The sequence below is a fragment of the Topomyia yanbarensis genome, chromosome 2 (assembly GCF_030247195.1).
Source record: "Topomyia yanbarensis strain Yona2022 chromosome 2, ASM3024719v1, whole genome shotgun sequence".
Classification (NCBI taxonomy): domain Eukaryota; kingdom Metazoa; phylum Arthropoda; class Insecta; order Diptera; family Culicidae; genus Topomyia; species Topomyia yanbarensis.
The window spans coordinates 177,656,829-177,679,119 of record NC_080671.1 but is presented as its reverse complement, the minus strand read 5'-3'; the positions used below and the strand labels follow the sequence as shown (position 1 = coordinate 177,679,119).

The 22,291-nt window shown below is 39.4% G+C and overlaps 1 protein-coding gene across 11 annotated transcripts in view; it reads left to right on the top strand.

The window, feature by feature from the left end:
- The window catches only part of LOC131682227 (uncharacterized), a 102,365-nt gene that overhangs the window by 77,451 nt on the left and 2,623 nt on the right, over positions 1-22,291 (top strand). For all 11 annotated transcript variants that reach the window (XM_058963561.1, XM_058963564.1, XM_058963571.1 and 8 more), the window contains exons 4-9: positions 12,965-13,128; positions 13,279-13,558; positions 13,630-14,484; positions 14,538-14,682; positions 14,745-15,045; positions 17,381-17,551. In XM_058963561.1, coding sequence (XP_058819544.1) covers positions 12,965-13,128; positions 13,279-13,558; positions 13,630-14,484; positions 14,538-14,682; positions 14,745-15,045; positions 17,381-17,551 — 1,916 coding nt within the window. The remainder of the gene's footprint in view (positions 1-12,964; positions 13,129-13,278; positions 13,559-13,629; positions 14,485-14,537; positions 14,683-14,744; positions 15,046-17,380; positions 17,552-22,291) is intronic.

The window sequence follows — 22,291 nt, the reverse complement described above, 5'->3', positions numbered from 1 at the left end:
AATCTAAATTTGCAATAAAACGAGCTGTTGGGAGTAGGGTTCGTCGCGGTGCGGATGTGGGCGGTAAATGGATTGTCCGCACCGCAACCGCAAAAAAATAATAAAACCGCACCGCTTACCGCAACCGCACTTTATTTACCGCACCGCACCGCGCGGTAATGCGGTAAATGCGGTAAATTTTTTATATTTTTAAAAATGGTGTTGAAAAATTGTACATTTGTGTAACCATATATAATAAAATGTTATTCTTATTCACACGAAATTTAACTTTAAGAGACTCCTCAGAATGTAATGTTTATGAAAAAATCAACTTTTGCATTTTCTATTAATAAAATTCCTTACATTTTAAGGCAAACATTATACATTCAAAAACGTTCTACTGTAGTAATGGGAAAACTTTTATTTTAGCAACCCTTCAGTTAATTGAAAAATGTGGAATAAAAATGTAATAAGAAATAAAGTTGCATATTTTTTTCTTTAAATTTTCACATTTTCAATGTTTTTGACATATGAAAATGAAATGGATGATTTTCGCATTTACGTAGTAAACCACCTTTCATTCTTAACGGAATTTCACCAAAAAAAATTTAAAGTCGAAATACCAGTACTTCTATATAGTAGCGCATATATTCCAATACAGTGAAATAAAAACATATTGTATTTCATTAATAAGAACGACGCCATATTTGATGAAAAAAAATTGCCTATACATTACATCTAATCAGGAGTCCGGTCTCAACCGGCACAGAATTATTGAACATTAGAAAAACTGCAAAAAATTTTGTAGCATACAGCAGAAATGATTTTTAAAAATAGGGGGTTTTACGGACAAAATATCCCAAAACTCTAACTTCCGCATTCTTCAAGAAACGGATGTATTATCATTTAAAAACTAAGATTGCTCCCTTTAAAAATGAATGAAGTGTAATTTTCTAAATGCTAGTTCGAAAGTTCTAGCGTTTAATATATATTCCTCTAATATTTTGCCAAAGAGCCAATGGCAAAAACTTCAATTGAAGTGAACGGGAGTCAAACTATGTGGTATTTGGCAACAAAAGCTTCAAAAAAGCTACAAAATAGTCTTGACTGAAAAATATTAGGACCTAATTTGGTAGAAAATTATAGTAAATTTGACGCGAAAAAAAGTTATGTAGCAGTTCACCCTAAGGAGGAAAATTTGGTAAACACCAAAATTTCTTACTTGGGTGAAAATTTGTTGGTAAAACCAGTCTTTGCACTTGAGGGCACAAATCCTTATTTCTTAGACAGTTGCGTTTTGGCTTCGCCTCATCAGATACCGACACTAACTTTTTGTCGGAATAGATTAGCGCCGGCTTGACGCAAATCCATTTAAACTAAAACACACTTTGTGTTTCAATCGAACGACTGATCAAACGTGATGTCCCGTCCGAGCAGAAGTTCTGTTTATGCCGATGAGACACAGTGAAGCCAAGACTTGTCTTGGCCTATGCGAAAGCACTATGCTATATTTCACCCCAAGGAGGAAAATTTGGTAAACACCAACATTTCTCACTAGGGTGATCACGTTTGATCACGTGTTTACCAAATTGATATCGAAAACGATTCATAATTCCACGATTTCCAACAGAAATCGAGAGAAGTGATTCACTTTTAAATTGGATTTAAGAGTAAACATGTATTGTTTTCAAATGATCTAATAATTTTGTCTCTATTTGGATCTTGCATTTTATGTATTTGAAATGGTTAGTTTATGAAGTTTTACTTAGAAGTATAAAATAACTAGTCCAAAATATGTCGTAAAAATAATAGCGTCAAAATATATCGGACACAGCTAGATTTTCTTTCATTATCAATTAGAATAATCAAAATTATCACTTTATCATTTTTTTGCGGTGCGGTTGCGGTAAAACCGCGCGGTAAAAGCTCTTGCCCGCACCGCATCTGCGGGAAAAAGTGTCTCACCGCACCGCAGATTTTGCGGTGCGGGTGCGGTAAATACCGCGCGGTTGCGGTAATTACCGCAACCGCGACGAACCCTAGTTGGGAGCAAAAATTTTGCGTCCCATGGTTATGGTTACTGCGATCAAACTGTCAGGATATTTACAAAACTATCAATAAGAAAAGAAAATGTAAAACGACCCATTAATATGTGCTTATGCAGTAGAAAAATTAAATTTAATGAATTCATGCGAAATTTTTGCTATTCGAACTAATAATAAAGTTTATTACATTTGGTTGTAATGTCAAACTACAACAAACAATGCACACATTATAGTTAAACTTCAGCTTCCGTATCCCACTAGTTAGGTAACTGACCTTAGCTAACCTGAAATCATTATGGCAACTCTTTAAACGGCAGGGTATCTATGATATTAGCGCGCTGAGAGTTATTAGACCACTGACACAGCCGGCATGAGTCGCAAATACCAACTATCTGAAGCGAAAACGGACACTTTTTACACGAACACTGACTAATGTGGCTACGCCACATCGCTTTCCAGTGCACTGTCCGACTTCGCTGCCGCTCAGTCGGCTTTTAACTAGCTATAGCCCCTATAGTTTAAGTAAACCGGGCAAACGAGAGGACCACAGGTTCGCTTGCAATTCCAGTTACGGGTTAATCAATGCCTCGGCCAACGGATCCTCAGCGGCTTTGCGCCGCTTCGGATCCTTGGCCTCGGACATGCGGCCAAGCCGCATCACACTAGCTGCCAGTATAAGCTCACTTGTTAAACACTGTCGCTGTTATGAGTATTATTAACCACAACTTATTTTTTCAGTTTACCATAAAATTTCGCATGAATTCATTAAATGTAATTTTTCTAGTGCATAAGCACATATCAATGGATCGTTTTACATTTTCTTTTCTTATGGATCGTTTTGTAAATATCCATGAACCATAATTTAACGTTCGATACATGAATCATTTCTAATGTTCATTTTTACATATTCTATGGACCAAGAAAAATTATTTAGCCAACATTTTCATCAAATTTATGGAAATTTTTCTAACATTTTATTGCTCCATTTTGTAATACTGTGGAACATTTTTGTCGATATTATGGAACATATCGACGTGTTTTAATGTACATTGTTAATATTCTATGGATCAATGTCAGTTAATTTATGGCGCAAAATGTATCATTTTATGGAACATTTCCAATATTTTTATGGGGCATTGGTTGATTTTAATTTCTCTTTTATTACTATTTTAGTGTTCTTTTGCGACCATTTTATGGTTCAATTTTAATTAATATTCTATGGATCAAATCACCCTTTTTTATGGATGATTCACACTATTTTATGGATTTTCAGTTTTGTTTTATGGAACATGGACAACTTTTTTATGGATCGTTTTACAATTCTTTATGGATTATTTTAAATATTTTATATGCAAAAGTATATTTTCCCTCTAAGTGTACACACTTAATTCGGCTCGGCAATTTTCCAACAGCCGTGTAATCAGCAAATTTAGAAACTGATACCTCCGTAAAGTGAAATTTGTTAGCTGATTTTCGGTGAAATATTTTCCGAGTATCAGCTTTGAAACGTCACTTTTACTGAGATCTCAGCCAAAAAATTGTTTACTGAGATTTCAGCTGTTCAGATTTCGGCAAAAGATGCGAAAAAAGCTGAGATTCGGCAGAAAAAATTAAGTGTGTATACCCAAATATTTGAAACAGTCCACATTTTCAATTGTACAGTCTCTAAGTTTGGGATGATGATGTGTTGGTGAAGTTTTCCGTATGGATCGGAAGATCATGTACTTAGTTTTAGAAAGGTTTAGTGATAATAAATTTGCTTTGAAATATTGGTCGAGAACACTTAGATCGTTATCGATCGAGTTAATAATAGTATTGACATCATTGTTGGGATAAAACAGAGCTGTGACATAACAGTTTTTGCAACCGACCGAGACGGTTGTGCCTCCAGGTGGAAGGATTTGTTCTCGAGAGAGTGACGGAGTGCGAGACGCTGTATGCGTTATTGTGGGAGAGAGAGAGACCAGTTTGTTAAGTGTGAGTCGACAGTTGATACGTCGGAGGCGTGGTCAACGGCATCCTCGACAAGTGGTGTTTTGACAGCAAACCGCGGGTAGACGAATTTGCCTACCGCGGTGGCAGAGATCGACAGTGATCGTGCCTGTACACACAGAAAAAAATATAGTGTATTGGTGTCGTCGGGCAATTCTAATCGACGAGAGGGAAGCGTCACAGGTAGACCCATTTGCTCTATTTGTCTACCGCAGAAGTGGTACGACGAATAAGGAAAACAAGTGGCACTGAAAAGTGCCGCATCGACAGTGGGATTTTCGCAGCAAGCCACAGGTAGCCACATTTGTCTACCGAGGTGGTGGAAACGGAGAGAGCGCGCTTGTGGTGGTGATACCGACGAGCAGCTTAATCGGAGAGAGTTTTGAAGTGTTGCAGGTAGGACTATTTCTCTACTGAAGAAGCAACGCGACGAAGAAGAGCAGCAGGTGTCACATTGTCAAACAACGGGCACCGAGTTTACAACGTAACACATGAGGTGTGTTCTACAGGTATAACAGGTATATTTTTCATTCCTTTTTGTGATAGTTTTTCTTGCTAGGTAAAATGGATGAAGAGATGGGAGAACGAGTAACAGACCCTCCCCCTAAGCCTTATGCTGAAAATGTAAATCCGACTAGAATTAAAATTTACCCAGAGTCGTCAACGGGACCATGGATTGTATTTATTAGGCGTAAAGTAAAGGCGCTAAATATTATTCAAATTTCTAAAGATTTGACTTCGCGATTCTCGGATGTAAAAGAGATCGTCAAAGTCAATAAAGATAAAATACGCATTGTCGTTGGTAGTTTCAAACAAGCCAATGCAATTGCTTCTTGCGAGCTTTTTACGCGTGAGTATAGAGCGTATATTCCTTCAAAGGAAATTGAAATTGATGGGGTCATCACAGAATCGAGTTTGACTGTTGATGACTTAGTTAAGCATGGGGTTGGTCGTTTCAAAGACACCATACTTAAAGACGTAAAAATACTTGAATGCAAGCAATTGCATTCAGTATCACACGAAGGAGATAAAAAAGTTTATCGACTGTCTGACTCATTTCGAGTGACTTTCGCTGGGTCTGCGCTGCCCAACTATGTCATTATCGATAAGATTCGTCTCCCTGTTCGCCTTTTTATCCCTCGTGTAATGAATTGCCTTAATTGCAAACAGCTTGGCCACACAGCCACTTACTGTTCCAATAAGGCACGGTGTGGCAAATGTGGGGGTTCTCATCAAGAGGATACATGTAATGAAAATTCAGAAAAATGTTTAATGTGCGGAGAAAACTCACATGAGGTCCCTGCATGCCCCATTTATAAATTGCGTGAGGATAAAATTAAACGATCCTTGAAGGAGAGGTCTAAGCGCTCCTATGCAGAAATGTTGAAAAATGCTACCCCTAAACCCATCTTCTTAGAAAACACTTACACATCTCTATTTTCGGAACAGTCTGACTCTGACGGAGCGTGCGAAGGTACATCATTTGTTTTACCCGGAAATTCCAGAAAAAGAAAACAGTCTTCTTTTCCCAAGCTGCCAAGCAAGGGCCTTAAAATTTCTCCACCAATAGATAAACTGCGCCCAAAACCGAAAAATTCCGATTCAAAACCGAAATCAATTCCGCCCGGTTTTGGGAACGTACAATCCAAACAGAACACCATTACTGGAAATAATAAAATTTCGACTTCCTCTGAGCCTCAGCCGGGGGTAGGATTATTGAAATTTTCTGAAATTGTTGATTGGATTTTTAAAGCATTCAATATTTCTGAACCACTAAAGAGTATACTTTCAGCTTTCCTCCCAACAATTAGAACATTTTTAGAGCAGCTGATTGCTCAATGGCCCATCCTTGCAGCGATTGTATCTTTCAATGGGTAATTCACCTCCTCCAATGAAAGATTCCATCACTGTTTTACAGTGGAATTGCAGAAGTATCATACCTAAAATTGATTCCTTAAAAATTTTACTGCATAATTTAAAATGCGATGCTTTTGCTCTATGTGAAACATGGCTTACCTCAAACATTAATTTCAACTTAAATGATTTCAACATTATTCGCCTAGACCGAGACACCCCGTATGGAGGAGTGCTTCTAGGAATTAAAAAGTGCTATTCTTTCTATAGAATTAACATCCCCTTGTTTGCGGGCATTGAGGCTGTAGCTGTCCAAACGAACATTAAAGGCAAAGACATGTCTATCGCTTCTATATATATACCTCCCAAAGTTCAAATTGGACAACGTCAAATTTTTGAGGTAGTGGAATCCATGGCTGCTCCGCGTCTGATACTGGGAGACTTCAACTCGCACGGAGTATTGTGGGGTTCCCTCTACAATGATAATCGATCCTCTTTGATTTACAATGTTTGTGACGAATTTAATATGACAGTTTTAAATACTGGCGAAACAACACGCATCCCCAGACCTCCTGCACGTCCAAGTGCATTAGATCTATCTCTGTGCTCGACATCACTTCGGTTAGACTGCACGTGGAAGGTTGTACCTGATCCTCACGGTAGCGATCATTTGCCAATCGTTGTTTCAATTAACAGTGAATTAGGCCTTACGAATTCAATCAATGTTCCTTATGACTTAACACGAAATATTGATTGGAAAACATACGAAACATTAATTTCCACTTCTCTTGCTTCGACAGAAGAGCTACCCCCTACCGAAGAATATGAATTCCTAGCGGGTTTAATTATTGAAGCAGCAGAACAAGCCCAAACGAAATGCAATCCTGGAATGACAATAAATAGACGGCCCCCTAATCCTTGGTGGGACAAAGAGTGCTCTGATGCATATGAAGCTAAACAAGTTGCCTACAAAGAAATTATGAAACAGAAAGGGGGTATACGTGAGAACTTTGAAAATTATTTCATTTTGCAAAACAAATTTGACAGTATACGTCGTGCCAAAAAATCTAGTTATTGGAGACACTTCGTTAATGGCTTGTCAAGAGAAACATCAATGAGTACTCTTTGGAACACAGCCAGAAGAATGAGGAATCGAAACGTGACTAATGAAAGCGAAGATTTTTCGAATCGTTGGATATTTAATTTTGCCAAGAAAATTTGTCCCGATTCTGCTCCTGCGCAAAAAATCACTCGCGATGCTCCCACAAGTAACGATTTCATAGATTCGCCTTTGACAATGATGGAATTCTCAATTGCACTCCTCTCATGCAACAATAATGCTCCGGGACTAGACAGAATTAAATTCAACTTGGTGAAGAATCTGCCTGACCTAGCAAAAAGACGCTTGTTGAATTTATTCAATAAGCTTCTTGAGCAGAACATTGTCCCGCACGACTGGAGACAAGTGAGAGTTATCGCTATTCCAAAACCGGGAAAACCAGCCTCCGATCATAACTCGTATCGACCGATTGCAATGTTATCCTGCATCAGGAAATTGTTGGAAAAAATTATCCTACGACGTCTCGACAATTGGGTTGAGGCGAACGGCTTGCTATCAGATACCCAGTTTGGTTTTCGGAGGGGAAAGGGAACGAATGATTGTCTGGCGCTACTTTCGTCAGAAATCCAACTAGCTTATGCAAAAAAAGAACAAATGGCGTCTGTGTTCTTAGACATAAAAGGAGCATTCGACTCTGTTTCCATTGATGTTCTCTCAGAGAAACTACATCAATTTGGTCTTTCACCAATATTAAATAATTATTTATACAACTTATTGTCAGAAAAGCACATGCATTTTTCATATGGCGATTTGGCAACATTCAGAATAAGTTACATGGGCCTCCCACAAGGTTCTTGTTTAAGCCCCCTTCTCTACAATTTTTACGTGAATGATATTGATAATTGTATTGTCAGCCCATGCACTCTAAGACAACTTGCAGATGATGGCGTGGTTTCTGTTACAGGACCAAAAGCCTTAAATTTACAACAACCACTGCAAGATAGTTTGGATAATTTATCAAGTTGGGCTTTGAAGTTAGGCATCGATTTCTCTACGGAGAAAACAGAGTTGGTTGTTTTTTCAAGGAAGCGTGATCCAGCTCAGCTTCAGCTTCAGTTGGTTGGTAGAACGATAGCCCAAGTCCTGACTTTTAAATACCTTGGAATTTGGTTCGATTCTAAAGGCACATGGGGAGGCCACATTAGGTATCTAATAACGAAATGCCAACAAAGGATAAATTTTCTGCGAACAATAACTGGATCATGGTGGGGTTCTCATCCAAGTGACATGATAAGATTGTATCAAACAACAATACTTTCAGTAATGGAATATGGGTGCATCTGTTTCCGTTCAGCTGCGAACACTCACATTATTAAACTGGAACGGATACAGTATCGCTGTTTACGAATTGCCTTAGGTTGCATGCAGTCGACCCATACGATGAGTCTTGAAGTACTAGCGGGAGTTCTTCCTTTAAAAGACCGATTCTGGGATCTTTCTTCTCGTTTACTTATTCGATGTGAGGTTATGAACCCACTGGTAATTGAAAATTTTGAAAGACTTGTCGAGCTTCAACCCCAAACTAGATTCATGACAGTGTATTTCAATCACATGTCACAAGAAATAACGCCTGCTAGGTATGTTCCCACATACGTCAATATACTAGATATTCCTGAATCCACTTTATTCTTCGACACGTCCATGCAAGCAGAGATTCGTGGAATTCCGGATCATCTACGCTCGCGGGAGATCCCTAAAATATTCACAAGTAAATATCAACACATAGACTGCCTTAAAATGTTTTACACTGATGGGTCACGAATCAGTGAGGCCACTGGTTTCGGTATTTTCAACAATAATTTTTCAATTTCTCTCAAACTTGCAGAACCCGCCTCTGTTTATATAGCGGAACTAGCAGCAGTTCACTATAGTTTGCAAATAATTAATACTTTACCCCCGAACCATTACTTTATCCTCACTGATAGTCTCAGCACAATTGCAGCTCTACGCTCAAAGAGGATTGATAATCACGATCCATTCTTTTTGGGGAAGATACGAGAATCTATGAGTAACCTGACAAGAAAATGTTATAAATTTACCCTAGTGTGGCTCCCCGCCCATTGCTCTATTGCGGGCAATGAGAAAGCTGATAATTTAGCCAAGATTGGTGCACTAGATGGTGAAATATATGAAAGACCCATCGCTTACAATGAATTTTATAGCGCTTCTCGACAGAGGACACTTGCTAGTTGGCAAACATCTTGGGACAATGGAGATATGGGACGATGGCTACACTCAATTACCCCTAAAGTATCAACGAAGGCATGGTTCAAAGGATTGGATGTAAGTCGGGACTTCATCCGTGTGATGTCTAGGCTCATGTCCAATCATTATACTTTAGATGCGCATCTCCGTCGTATTGGGCTCGCTGAGGGTAATCATTGTGCTTGTGGAGAAGGTTACCATGACATTGAGCATGTTGTTTGGTCCTGCACTGAATATCGTGAAGCCAGATCACAATTAGTAGATTCTTTACAAGTCCGAGGAAGACCAATCCATGTTCCTGTTAGAGACATCCTGGCGTATCGCGATCCTCTATACATGGAACTTATCTATCATTTTCTAAAAACAGCGTCTGTCAAAATTTAATTAAATTCATCTCCTCATACTCTCATCCAAGGCTAATCATTCACCAATTAAAGGAACCTAGAATATTTAGTTTTTAAATTTAGACAATAACAGAAAAAAAGTAAATAAATACACCCGAAAATACTAGATCAGTATGAAATACAACAATGTAAGGAAAAAAGCAAACAATAAAGTGATTTCAGTGTTAGTTTTAGACAAAGTACTAGTATAGTTAAAATTAGTCTTAAGGATTTTTGTAACGTGCTATGTAAAAAAAGAAACTGGCGTAAAAAGCTATTGCAAATGCCGTGTCAAATAAACGTATGAAAAAAAAAAAACAGAGCTGTGTCATCAGCAAACAGTCTAGGAGTTCCAGTAAGCCTCAAGTTACCTCGGTCATTGATATACAACAGAAATAACAACGGTTCTATATTACTACCTAGAGGGACACCGATTCCAATGGGAGCAAGGTTACTACGTTCACCATCCACAGATACAAATTGCTTCCTATTTGTCAGGTAACTATGAATAACAGAATGAGCAATGTCTCTGATACCGTAACATTCAAGCTTGGCCAGCAATATTGTGTGGTCCAAAGTGTCAAATGCTTTTTTAAGGTCTAGGAATAGAGCACCAACAATGTTTTTACGATCCACTTCGCTCATTATTAGATCAACTAATTCAATTATAGCAGTTTTGGTGCTAGAGGCTTGTCTAAACCCATACTGAAATCTATAGAGGACGCTGTGTTTGTTCATAAATTCTAATAATCTAGCAACAAATAGTTTTTCGAGGATTTTGTTGAAAACGGACAATGTAGATATAGAACGATAATTATTACATTGACAACAGTTACCTGATTTGAAAACAGGGATGACTTTAGCCACTTTGAGACAGTCAGGGTAATAACCAGATTGAACAATTACGTTGAAACATTGAGAAAGGATTCTAGCAAAAGCGCAAGAATTTCCTTTTAACATATTGAAAGGAATGTTATCAGGGCCACTACATTTCTTATTAGCTAGTCTATGTATCAGCATAACTACTTCGTTTGTTGATGAAGGACGCAAAAATATTGACTCACGGACGCGACGAACATTGCTTAAAGGACAAATGTTTGAGGTGGTGGGGATATCATTTGACAGTTTTTGCCCTATACTAGAGAAGAAGACATTAAAAGTCTCACAGACTTCTGCATTATTGTTGGTTTTTTTACCATCGACAATTAGATTTATCTGGTCGCTTTTCTTTGCTAAACCAAAAGTCCTTTTTAGGGTTTTCCATAGTTTTGAATGTGGTGTGTTAGTAAGAAGGTTCTCATAGAAAGATTTTTTTACCCGTCGTTTTGTGGCATCTACCTTTTTGGATACATGCAATAGCATTTACTTTAGATGTTGATCCGCGGGATTACTTTTGAGACGTTGAAGGTAATTGCTCTTTATTTTTACTAGAGTCCATAAATCCAAAGTCATCGAGGGACAGTGAGTTCCTTTCACTTTAACTGTTTTAGTTATTGTTTTCGTATGACGCTGAAGTAATGAGTTGTATGTAGATGCGATAGATTGAATAGTAGATTCCGCGTCGACAATGACATCAATACCATTAACAAAGCTGGAAAACTCGTGTTTAGTTGGCGATGGTTAACAATTCTTTTGGTAAGCAACATTGGTTCCCTTTCAGCTGTAATTTTAAAAGTTAAGATCTGAGGTCACTCAGAATGTTAAATATTGTGTCATTGCGCACTCGATGTACATTGTCCAGTTTGCATAGCACATGATCAAGCATGTTTTCGCTAATTGGTCTGGTAGGAAAAACATTTGTGCAAATAAAGTCATAAGATTCCAAGAGTATTTTATATCTTCTAACAATATTGTTATTAGCAAGATTAATTGGGACATTTACATCACCTACAATAGCACACGAGTGCTTCGATTGGACTGAACACATCATATTTTCTAAATAGGCTGAGAAATCATTGAAATCAAAGCTAGGAGGACGGTAAATTCCATCTTTATCTTTGAATTCAATGCGATGACTTATACATATTTATATCGATTGATGTATACAATTATATAAACACAGTGGCGGGTCTTCAAACAAAAGTCGGACAAAACCTCAAATGTTACCTAATTTGGCAGAAAATCACGATTTAAGCTAATTTTGAAGTGCTGAGCTCAAAAGTCTTAAAATAATAAATGCATTTTTCCATACAGTGTCATTTAACCTTTCTTATAACTATGATCCCGTTTTTATGATAGATTTTCCATTACTGTTCACCAATGTCAGCAATATCATAAAAAATGAAGAACACTACTTTAAATCCTTTGTATAACGTGTTGGTTTACTGTAGATTGTCTAACTATTTTACACAAAACACCATGCGCCTCCATACCAGCAACAATGCTTCAAAGTCTCCTTGAACCTTTTTGCGCACCTAGGCGTAGAACGAGACCATGATATTCGAAAAGTAGAGGTTATTTCCCAGAGAATGTATACTATGTGACCGTTCCGAACTGATTCCGAAATTTATAGAGAATACATTAGTGAAAAAAGTGTTTTTGATCTGACCACCTCAAACATATTTAAACTAAAAAGTCGTAGTTCCAAGCAAATTTACCAAATGTATTTTATTCACTAACCAAGTTCTTTCGTTCCTCTACACAATGAAGCTAGTTGTGCTAAAATTGGACCAAAATCAAAAGAGCAACATGCATTTGAAGTGAACAGAGCAATGGTGGTTTCGGAAATGAAAATCATTAAAAAGTCCGGACTTTGCTACGTTTAAACTCATGTTAAAAATCGTGTTCTTATCCTATGATCCTAAAAAATTTTGAATATACATCATTCAATACATGATAAAATTAGGAAAAATATAAAATATCAATATTTCAAAAATTAATTTTTTGATGTTTTGGCCAGCCTCCAGCCACTGGGCGACGGTACTAGCTTCCATGTTGATGTTGATACTACTACTTCCTCCGACAGCAGTAGCTTGATGCCAGTCACTATGTATCACTGGGCCTCATGGCCCGGTCAAAAGCACTGATTTCATGGCGGAGTTTTAAATAGGCTTGCATTTTCCATTTCCAAACTAGATTAGCTAAAGAGAAAAATGACGGCAGTGAAAAAAATCACTTTCGTCCTCGATGGTTGCTGTGATCGAACTTTGAGCCATCGTCAGTTTTCCTCGGATGAATCGAAAATCACTAGTAATATGCAAACCCATGATTTCCATTTCAGTACGAAAAGTTATCAACGTTGTTCTGGCGAATGGTATGATGCAATCCACAGCTGTGACGGAATGTCTTTAACGAGGCTAATCTGATTTTCACCGTAAATTTTCGCTTCCATGTTACTCTTTGAAATTGAATTTCCCACTTTCCTCTGTCCGGTCTAACCCAAACAGGTTTCCTGGTGGACAAGTTCGGACGCTACAAGCCGGTGGTGATTATGAGTCTGCTGTTAAATGCATTATTTCACCACTCGTTGATGCTGATCCCGCAACAGGAAATTCCCGGCAAGCTGCCGGAAGCATACGTAATGAGACATCCGGAGACGGGCAACGTAGAGGTAGGTGCAATTTATGTTCAACAATATTTGAGCCTGGCCTTTCGAGCCACACCCCTTCGCTTTATGAATTGGAAATTACTTCATTAAAGTCAGGAGGCGCTCGTTTGCTGTTTTAGGAAATGTTGTAACATGGACTCTGCCGGTTTTCAGGTTTGGTGGTCTCCCTGCCCTAGTCGTGAGTGTCCGGAGGAGGAAGAAATTGACATCGTCGTGGATCAGTGCTTGGATCACTGTCTACTGTTGGAGCAGAATCCAAAAATTGAAATTGTTCCCCCGCCTACTTTTTCTCCCATTTTGGCGCCCGTTGACGTGGGCGACAAGGACGATCTGGAACTAATCGTCAATAAAAAGATCACCAAGAAGAATAGAACGCTAGAAGCAGTTAGTAGTTCAACCTACAGTCCTAGCACGACGGAAGCGTACCTTGATAGTAAGATTTATTTGCTGTTGACACATACATTGCTTAACTTCATTCGATTAGCTCATTCATTTGAATTTCAGGGCAGATACTTATATATGAGCCTGATTCGGATGAAAGCGAGGAGAGTTGGGTCATTGCGGGAAGTGGTGATTCGGCTTTCTTCGTGCTGGACATGCATCCTGACTTGGGGGAACCTATTGAACAGCTTGGCATGGAGATTGAACACGACGACAATGAGACGGTAACCGATTTTAAGACACGGTTCGGTGTGAAGCTACTTTGGAAGCAAGGAGTAAACGTGACAGCTTTGGAAGAGGAAGATTTGCGATGCGGAGGGTTGGTTCTTTCATCAAACATGACACTGAATAGTAACCAACGATTGAGTGAACTGGCAGCGGATTGTATGGTTCAGCGGTGTCACTTTCGGAACAATGGACCGGAAATCTGTCCTCCGGATTACAAAGAAAGTGACGACAAGGTGTTCTGGGTCTATTTTGGTTTGCGATTCCTGGCGACTACGATGCTGTCAGCGGGCGTAACGATTATGGACCCGATTGCGCTTACTATGATCGAGAAGTATGGCGGAGATTTCGGGCGTGAAAGATTATTTTCTAGCATTGGAATGGCGATTTTTTCACCGATTACCGGTATCATGATTGATTTCTTCTCCCGAGATCTTGGCTACACGGATTATTCAGCAGCTTTCTACACCTACGATATCTTGTTGGTCATATCTTCGATATCCGTGTTCCTGATGCCTCTGGGGGAAAAACTACCGGCTGATAATGTGTTTAAGGATTTGTGGAATTTGCTGAAACTTAAACATGTTATCATATTTATATGGTTCCTGTTCTTGCTGGGTAACTTCTGGGGGTTCATCGAGAGTTTCCTATTCTTATATCTCAAAGAACTGGGTGCTCCTAACTATCTGCTGGGTAAGTTTGTTGTTGAAGTTACGTGACAACTATAACGGGAGTTTTACTTTCAGGAATCACAATCACCGTTGGAACGGTAAGCAGTATTCCATTCCTTTATGGGGCTGGTCGCATAACCAAGGTTGTCGGCCATGTTAACCTGATTGTGATTGCGTTCATTGCTCACGCGTGTCGATTGGTGGGATATTCGCTGATCGAGTAAGTTTTCTATGTTTAATTAAAAAATCTTTTTTGTAAAATAATTATTATAATCTGTACAGAAATGCTTGGTGGTGTTTTCCGTTTGAGGCTATGGAGGCATTGTCCTGCCACCTGATGTGGGTCGCTGCTGCAACATACTGTTCTCTGCTGGCGCCGAAAAATTTGCTAGCCACTCTCATTGGTGTTCTAGGTATGGCTCATTTTAGTTTGGGCCGTGGAAGCGGTTCCTTCTTTGGTGGATTCCTGATTGGAGAGGTCGGAACCAGAGATGCCTTCCGATATATGGGATTGGTAGCGGTTGCTGGAGGATTGGCGTACAAATTTATACACGCCATCTGGCTGAGAAAGTATGATAATCCAGTAAGTGTTGTGGTAGTGAACTTCTGCAGAAGTTGAATGTAACACTAATTTCAAATGGAGTGTTGGGCACATCCGATAAGTAACTATAATAACACTGTTATTCTTCAGAAAATTGTACTTGACATACTACTGGAAAAAGAAAAGTAACTGCTGATTTCATTTTTTGGTCCGAGTCGCTTTAGGTTCGCTCGAAACTATCTTCTCTATATGGATTTTGTAAACAGTGGAGTGAATCTAGAGCAACTCGGACCAAACAACGAAATCAGTATCAGAGCCATTGTAAATTAATCGGTTGCGCGACGTTTGGCATAAATACGTTAAACATAATGGACGATTGGCATAATGTACGTTAGGCATAATGGACGATAATTCGCAAAAATGTAAAAATAATCGCAAGGCTTTCGTTAGAGATTTCGTTTGTTTTTTTAGGTTAGGAAAAAATGACGCATTGCTATACCATACCTTCGCATAACTGTAGCGAGAGACTCCGAAATGAAAAATACCCTGTGAGATATTTAACCCTTACAAGTGTAGAGCTTTTTTTTCTATTTTGCTGTAGACGAGATGAAGAAAACATCCCTTCAGTTTTGATACAAGCAAATTCTTAGCCTTTTAGATGTATTACTAATATAGCTGCATCAAAATATATAAAAAAGCAAAATAATGAACAGACTGTTGTAACGGCATTTAATTGGCAAGGGACTGGAAGGTGAAGTATATTTTTCAATATTAAGAGCCATAGTACTCAAGGGAGAGCAAGGAATTGAAGATCGGTTCCGACAGCATGAAATACAAAGATACTTTACGCTCGTCTGGGCATACCGCAGACTTATGTGATTCGCATTTCTTATGCCAAAAGATCCTGACTCCTGCGGTAGCAGACAAAGGGTTAAGTCGCTGGGAAACTCTAAGCTTGCTCATATGACCCTTTCCATGCTTTTTTAAACATTCTTCCTTCAACTCCTTGCTCTATCTTGAGTACTAAGGCTATTAATATTGAAAAAATATACTTCACCTTCCAGTCCCTTGCTAATTAAATGCCGTTACAACATTGATCAAATTTACTCAATAAGTTGTTAACAAAAAAGGGAAAAAATAATGAATAGACATTAATTTTGGATCCAATGGAAACTGGCAGTGTTATGTTCCTGATCCACATTAGGCTACGGATTCTACGTTTGTGACGATACCTTTTTCGTTTCGGTAACTCATCACAGTATAAGAATAAAATCTCTCTCACATCAAAAAGTTTCCGTAGCTCTATTTGTGATGGCCTCGAGAATCCAGCCACTGTGAATATGGGAGATAATCAATATAGAACCAGCAATATTCGTATATTTGTTGAATGAATTAGTAAATTGCATCATTCTTTCTTTCATGAGCTGTTCTTCTAGGTTGTATATTTTCTTCTTGGACAATTACACCATGCATGCATGAACAACTAATCTAAGTTAATCCTTACATGCCCAACTTTTTTCTAGCGTTCACAGGATTCAAGAAACACGAAAAAGTCGCTTTGAAAGATGCTGCTTTCGCAGTGCTGGAAGCTGCTCAATATTTACCTTCCGGTGCTAAGCACAATTCTCCTAGAACATTTTCAATATTCTATATGCTAAGAAAAGATCGTCGAAGATACGCTTTAGCAGTTTTCAATAATAATGAAAATAATTAAGATTTATCAAAATTTCATTTATCAACGCTAACTGTCAATATCTCTGGTGGTACTGCTCCAGCAGAGTTATATCAGACTAATAGCAATAACTTCAGTTCTAAGTTCTAATAGTCCCAGTTACTGGTCTTCCTTGTTTTTCTGAGTAAATTCTGCCTAAATCAAAAGTTTTAGATGCTTAAAAACGTTTTTGTTTACAAAAAACATGGGGGGTTGATGTGTTTCAATCATACAAAATATACTGATTTTAAACAAGAGTATGTAGCCTATTTTAGAGATGTGCAATTTGTTTATTCGTTCAATCGATGTTCATTCGTTCTGCATCTTTTATTTGAGTGAAGATTTCTTGAGGTATTTACAATAGAATAAAATGTTGATCTAGTTTTGTCAGCTTCCAAAGTAATTCAAAAAAATTTAAACATTTGCGTTCTTACCACCCGAGGCTGTAACCATCAAAAAGTTATTTTCTTAAAGGATACTTCAATATGATAATTTATGCCTAACGTCCATTATGCCAATCGTCCATTATGCCTAACGTCCATTATACCAAACGTCTTTATGCCTAACGTATTTATGCCTAACGTATTTATGCCTAATGGGGTACACCCGAGCCATTGTAAATTAATCATAGCTCTTCTAACAACCAACTGATTTTTCTTTCCGCAGGATGCCGATGACGATGCAGAAAATGGCGAAACGGACAAACTAACTGAGAACAAGGACGCCGAAGAACCCAAAACCAAAGACCAGGGCACCTCGATGTCCCAGGAACGTCTCTCGCTGATGATCAAGTACAACCAAATCGGCTCACTAACATCATTGCCGCGTGGCTCTCGGGTAAGTTTCTGCCGGAAAACCTACCGTAAATAAACAGGGATAACCAACTTTTGGCACCAAAAAGGGGAAAAACTTTTCCGCTGTCGGTTTTCGACACCGACACCGTAAGGCTGGCCGAGAAAGTATTGTGAATCTTTTAAATTCGATTCCACGACGCATCGTATGCCCAACGGCTGAAAGTTCCCGGAAAATGTGCCGTTTTAAAAAGATGGGTAGAACGAGTCAGCCGGAAAAATGGCATCACACGCCAAAATATATTCTGGAATGCTCAAAAGACTTCGTAGTATAAAAAAAGTATTGCCAACAAAGATATACATAAGCCATCAGGGCTCCCATAAGCATTCGTTGGTGAAATTTAAGACAATTTCGTGTAGCACCAGAAGAAGCAAATATGCTTTGAGGAAATGAAAGAAAACTTTTTCCCCTCCACTGACTGGTAGGCTGATAGTCTAGCTGTGTGGTTTCTCCGAAACAGGCCCGGTTGGCCAGTAGTTCGAAAATCCTACGGATGAATGGGGAAGGAATTGTTTTTCATTAGGAAAGTTTTATATTTCGTCCTGCTTTAGCTTTCAAATGGGTACTGAAGTTTTTTTTTCGTTTCCCTGGAATGGCCCAAAGTAGAGGATTGTTGAACGTTACCCAACTTTGAATGTTTGTGACCAGGAAATATTGAAAGTAGTTCATGAAAAATGGCACTTTGGTAGATTGGTATTGCGTTGTGGTTTCATTTTCTTAGATCCAACTGCGAAAGGAACAGCAATTCGATTGCTCGTTAGTATTGGTCAATATTTGAGGGTGCTATAATATACGAGTTGATTGGTAAATATTTTGAATGTAAATACTATTTTCAACATCATCTGAACAGATCTGAGTGAGATTCATTGATTGGGCATTCATCATGGTCTTGAAGTTTGGAAAATATTCAGTACAACCACAGAAGACACGTGGAGCTTCACGAATGATAATTTAGTTAAGAGTATCTAACTTTGAAAAACGTTACATAGACGTGCGTGATTTTGGTAAAGGTTGAAATAGTCGTACAAATCAATGAACTGGTATATAATGGAGCATGATTGATTGTAATTGCGGAAAAAGCGTGCTTTAGGAAGATCTCCTCAACAGACAGCTTTAAAATATCAAGCTTTTTTGCTTCAATCGTTAAATTTATTATTTGAGAATATTCTTGAGTTCAGCTGATTAACATCTCATGCTTGTTAGTTTTTAGCACAGCAAATTCCCATATAAACTGGTACCATCATGATGTCCAAATGATACAATACATATTAAAATGTGTGCAACATTACGGGTCTTGATCACTAATGACCAATCGAAGTAGCCTTGACCACATTTACCGCCTATGACAGTTCTTGATGTCCCAAGGGAACTTGCCAAACTCCAAGATAATGTCAAATCAACGAATTCTTGACCGATTTTTTACAAATGAAATATGGCAATAATACGACACTCTCATTGACTGCTATTTAATTTTATTCAGATTTGATTATTGGTTCCTGAGATATAGGTTGATTAATACGGTTACATAGGTATTTCCTATATAAACCGGTACAGTCGTAATACCTTAGAGCTTAACTTTTTTATGGACAGCTTAATAACTGTGATTTGCAGATCTAGATCGCTGATAGCTAAACAAAAATTCTTTTAAGTTATTGTCCAATATCGACAATCCCGAAAGTCCAGGGCTTCGGGCATATTCAGAATTAAAGTCACATCGATTTTCACAAACCAAGTATCAAATGGAAGGCCCGAACCGATGAAGATACTTCCTGAAGAATCCGTCGTTCGAAAGGAGATGTATTAAAAAGAAGTTCACCTCTCTCTCTGGTTTCCATTGACTCACGTCGACAGGTTTGGGATGAGCGGTAAGTTCCTTCCCTTCTCCGTATTGTCGCATTCCTACTGCCACCTCGCCATCAAATCGATTCTCACCATCTCTCTCATATTTCTGGTGTTGCTCCAATTGTAGCACTCGATATCAACCGTCAAGGTGATGCAGATGGGGATCATCCTGGCGGTAACGCATACTACCATACGACATTGTTCTGTACTCGCACGCGACTCGTACGGCCTTTATCCCGAACGTCCTGTTCAGTTTTTCGCGGTTCCGCTAGGTTTTCAGCGCCGCACTTCCGGCAGGAACCCGATATCGCAGTATCGAAATATTCCGTGCCCTCCGACGTCGATCTGCTTCTGCTGAACTGCTTTGAAGTTGCTGACCAACAACACCTCCGTCTTGTGATATCTGCAACTTGACCCCGTTCATCTAGTTCTCGATCGGGTCTGTTTGTGGTATTACCTCTGTCACCGACACCTCCACTTTTTCTAGTATCTCATCCATCCCCATTAGTGATACGTCATCCGAGAAACCCACGATATTCATTTTTCTGGCAACCGCAATATCAAAACCCAATCGAATGGAGCCCTGAGGAACGCCCGCTGTGACTCGTATTGACTACGTTTGTCCTTTGTTTATAGAGCAGCATTCTGCTCTTCAGAATCTGGCATAGATAGTCGGGGAGCCTGATTCTGTGCAGAGCTGCAGCGATGGCTTCCCAGCTAACGCTATTAAATGTATTCTTTACATCTATCGTGACCCCATAGCAGTAACGATCTCCTCTTTGCTTCCATTTAGATGCCTTCACACTCTCGAGCACTGTCCGAATTTCCTCCACTGACGATACTCCTTTGCGAAGTCCGACCTTGGACCGTCCGCGCTCACCCTCCGTGCATTTCGTCAGCCTGTTAAGGATGATTCTTTCCAGGAGATTTTCGAGTGTATCCAGTGGGCCCCATACGAGGCCGGATCGCTTCGCTGGCTTCGGCAGCAACACCAGCTTCAGTACCTTCCACATTTCGGGGAAGATGCCTTCATTTAAACACTTCTGTAGCACTATCCTGAACATACCTAGATATGCCGGGATCGCAGCATGCAGAACCACGTTTCGTATTTCATGCGGACCGGGAAGCTTTCGTCTTCCAGTTTTGCTCGCCGGTCATCTTTCTCCGTGTCGCAGTAGGGTTCCGTTGGTCGCTATGTGTAGACACATGTGACGCCGATGATAAACTCTCTCCCGTCTTTCTGAAATATGCTAATGGAACCTTCATTGCACAACGTCTAGCTTCGCTAGAGCTTCCAGCAGGATGTATGTAGGGGAACCCGGGATTATTCGGACCTACTTAAGCAAATCGCCCTTTTAGGTGGATAGATGTGAAAAACAGTTACCGGTAAAAAGTCCTAATTGTTAGTTTAAAACATCAGCTCCATTTTGGTACCGTGAAAGGTTCATTTGCACCAATCAATGGCAGCGCTAGGTGACGATTTGCGAACATCTACGTTTTTCCATCCTTTTACAATGCAGGGGTAAATCGGACCACCCTACGGGGCAATTCAGACCATCAATTTTCTTTAATTTTTTACAATGGAATTATGTTTACTTATAAATTAGTGAAAAGAGACACTCCTTAAGAAGCAAAAAAAATAAATTCCTTTACAAAAACTTAATCTGGTATGTCACAGTTGTCGATTGGCGGCCCATGTATTTTCTTTGCTGTGGCGTGTGCAATGGTGTGCGCAGCCGCAAGCCGCTGAACCGTGGTTGACGGAATAGGGGGTCCGAATAGCCTCGTATTCTCATATCGCACAAAAGTGGTGGGCGTCTCGAAAATATATCATTCCATGAAATAGGAGCCTCAAGCTTTCTGGAATACTTACCATTAATTTTTTTACTTTTATTTGTTGCTTTAATCACGTTTTTTCCATCATAATGATTTTTGTTTTGAGAATAGCAAAACAACGAAACACGTGGTATCTCCTTTCTACACCGAACACAGAATCAACTTCAGCTCTCAAAATTAATGTTTCAGAATAGCGGTTCCACGAATATGTGCGATAGTCAGAAAGTCTTGCTATTTCTGAGAAATCGAGGGGGTCTGAATTACCCCCACTGTCTTAATAGCCCTGGGTCCCCTTATATTGTTGGTTACTCAACTGCCTCACTCTACAGTTCAGGCATTGAAGTCACCAACAATGACTACCTACTTTCGGTCGACTAACTCGGTTAAGGTTTGATGAACTTAGAGTAGCGTAACAGCTGCACACGAAGACGCCGTTGATTTTGGCGATCACGAACCCTTCGTATGAGCGTTCTTGAATGAGTAATCTACACGTTCTTGAATGGGTAATCTACCCATAATGTGCACCGCAGCCGTTCCCGATCTATCCGCCACCCAGTTACCGTTATCAGGGGGACTTGATACGGATCTGCGATCAAAGCGACATCGCACATAGTTTCTCTCGTAGACTGCCACAACAGTTGCTGTGCGGTGTCATAATGGTTCAAATTTTTGTAGACACTACATTTGAAGCCACCCTGATGCCCGTTTCATCCGCTGGAGCGCAAAGCATCCACTTCGGCCTTTGCCTGCAGTCTTCCGCAAGATGGCCCGCCTTCCCGCATGTCCAGCACATCCGAATCTATCCGGGCCTTTAAAAGTACCTCTCAAATGTCCAAAACCCAAACACTTGAAGCATATCTCCGCTTGTTTATGCACTCGTAGGACGGCTCTCAATGGGCACCTCTACCATCCAATCGTAACATTGCCTACTTTAACTTCTGTCTCTTAATGCAGTGGGATACTCCTTCAACTCGAAGAGCATCTCGCCTTTTTGGGTACGCCTGATTCTTACCACAATTTCCTCCAAATCCCTCAGCTCCGAGTTCA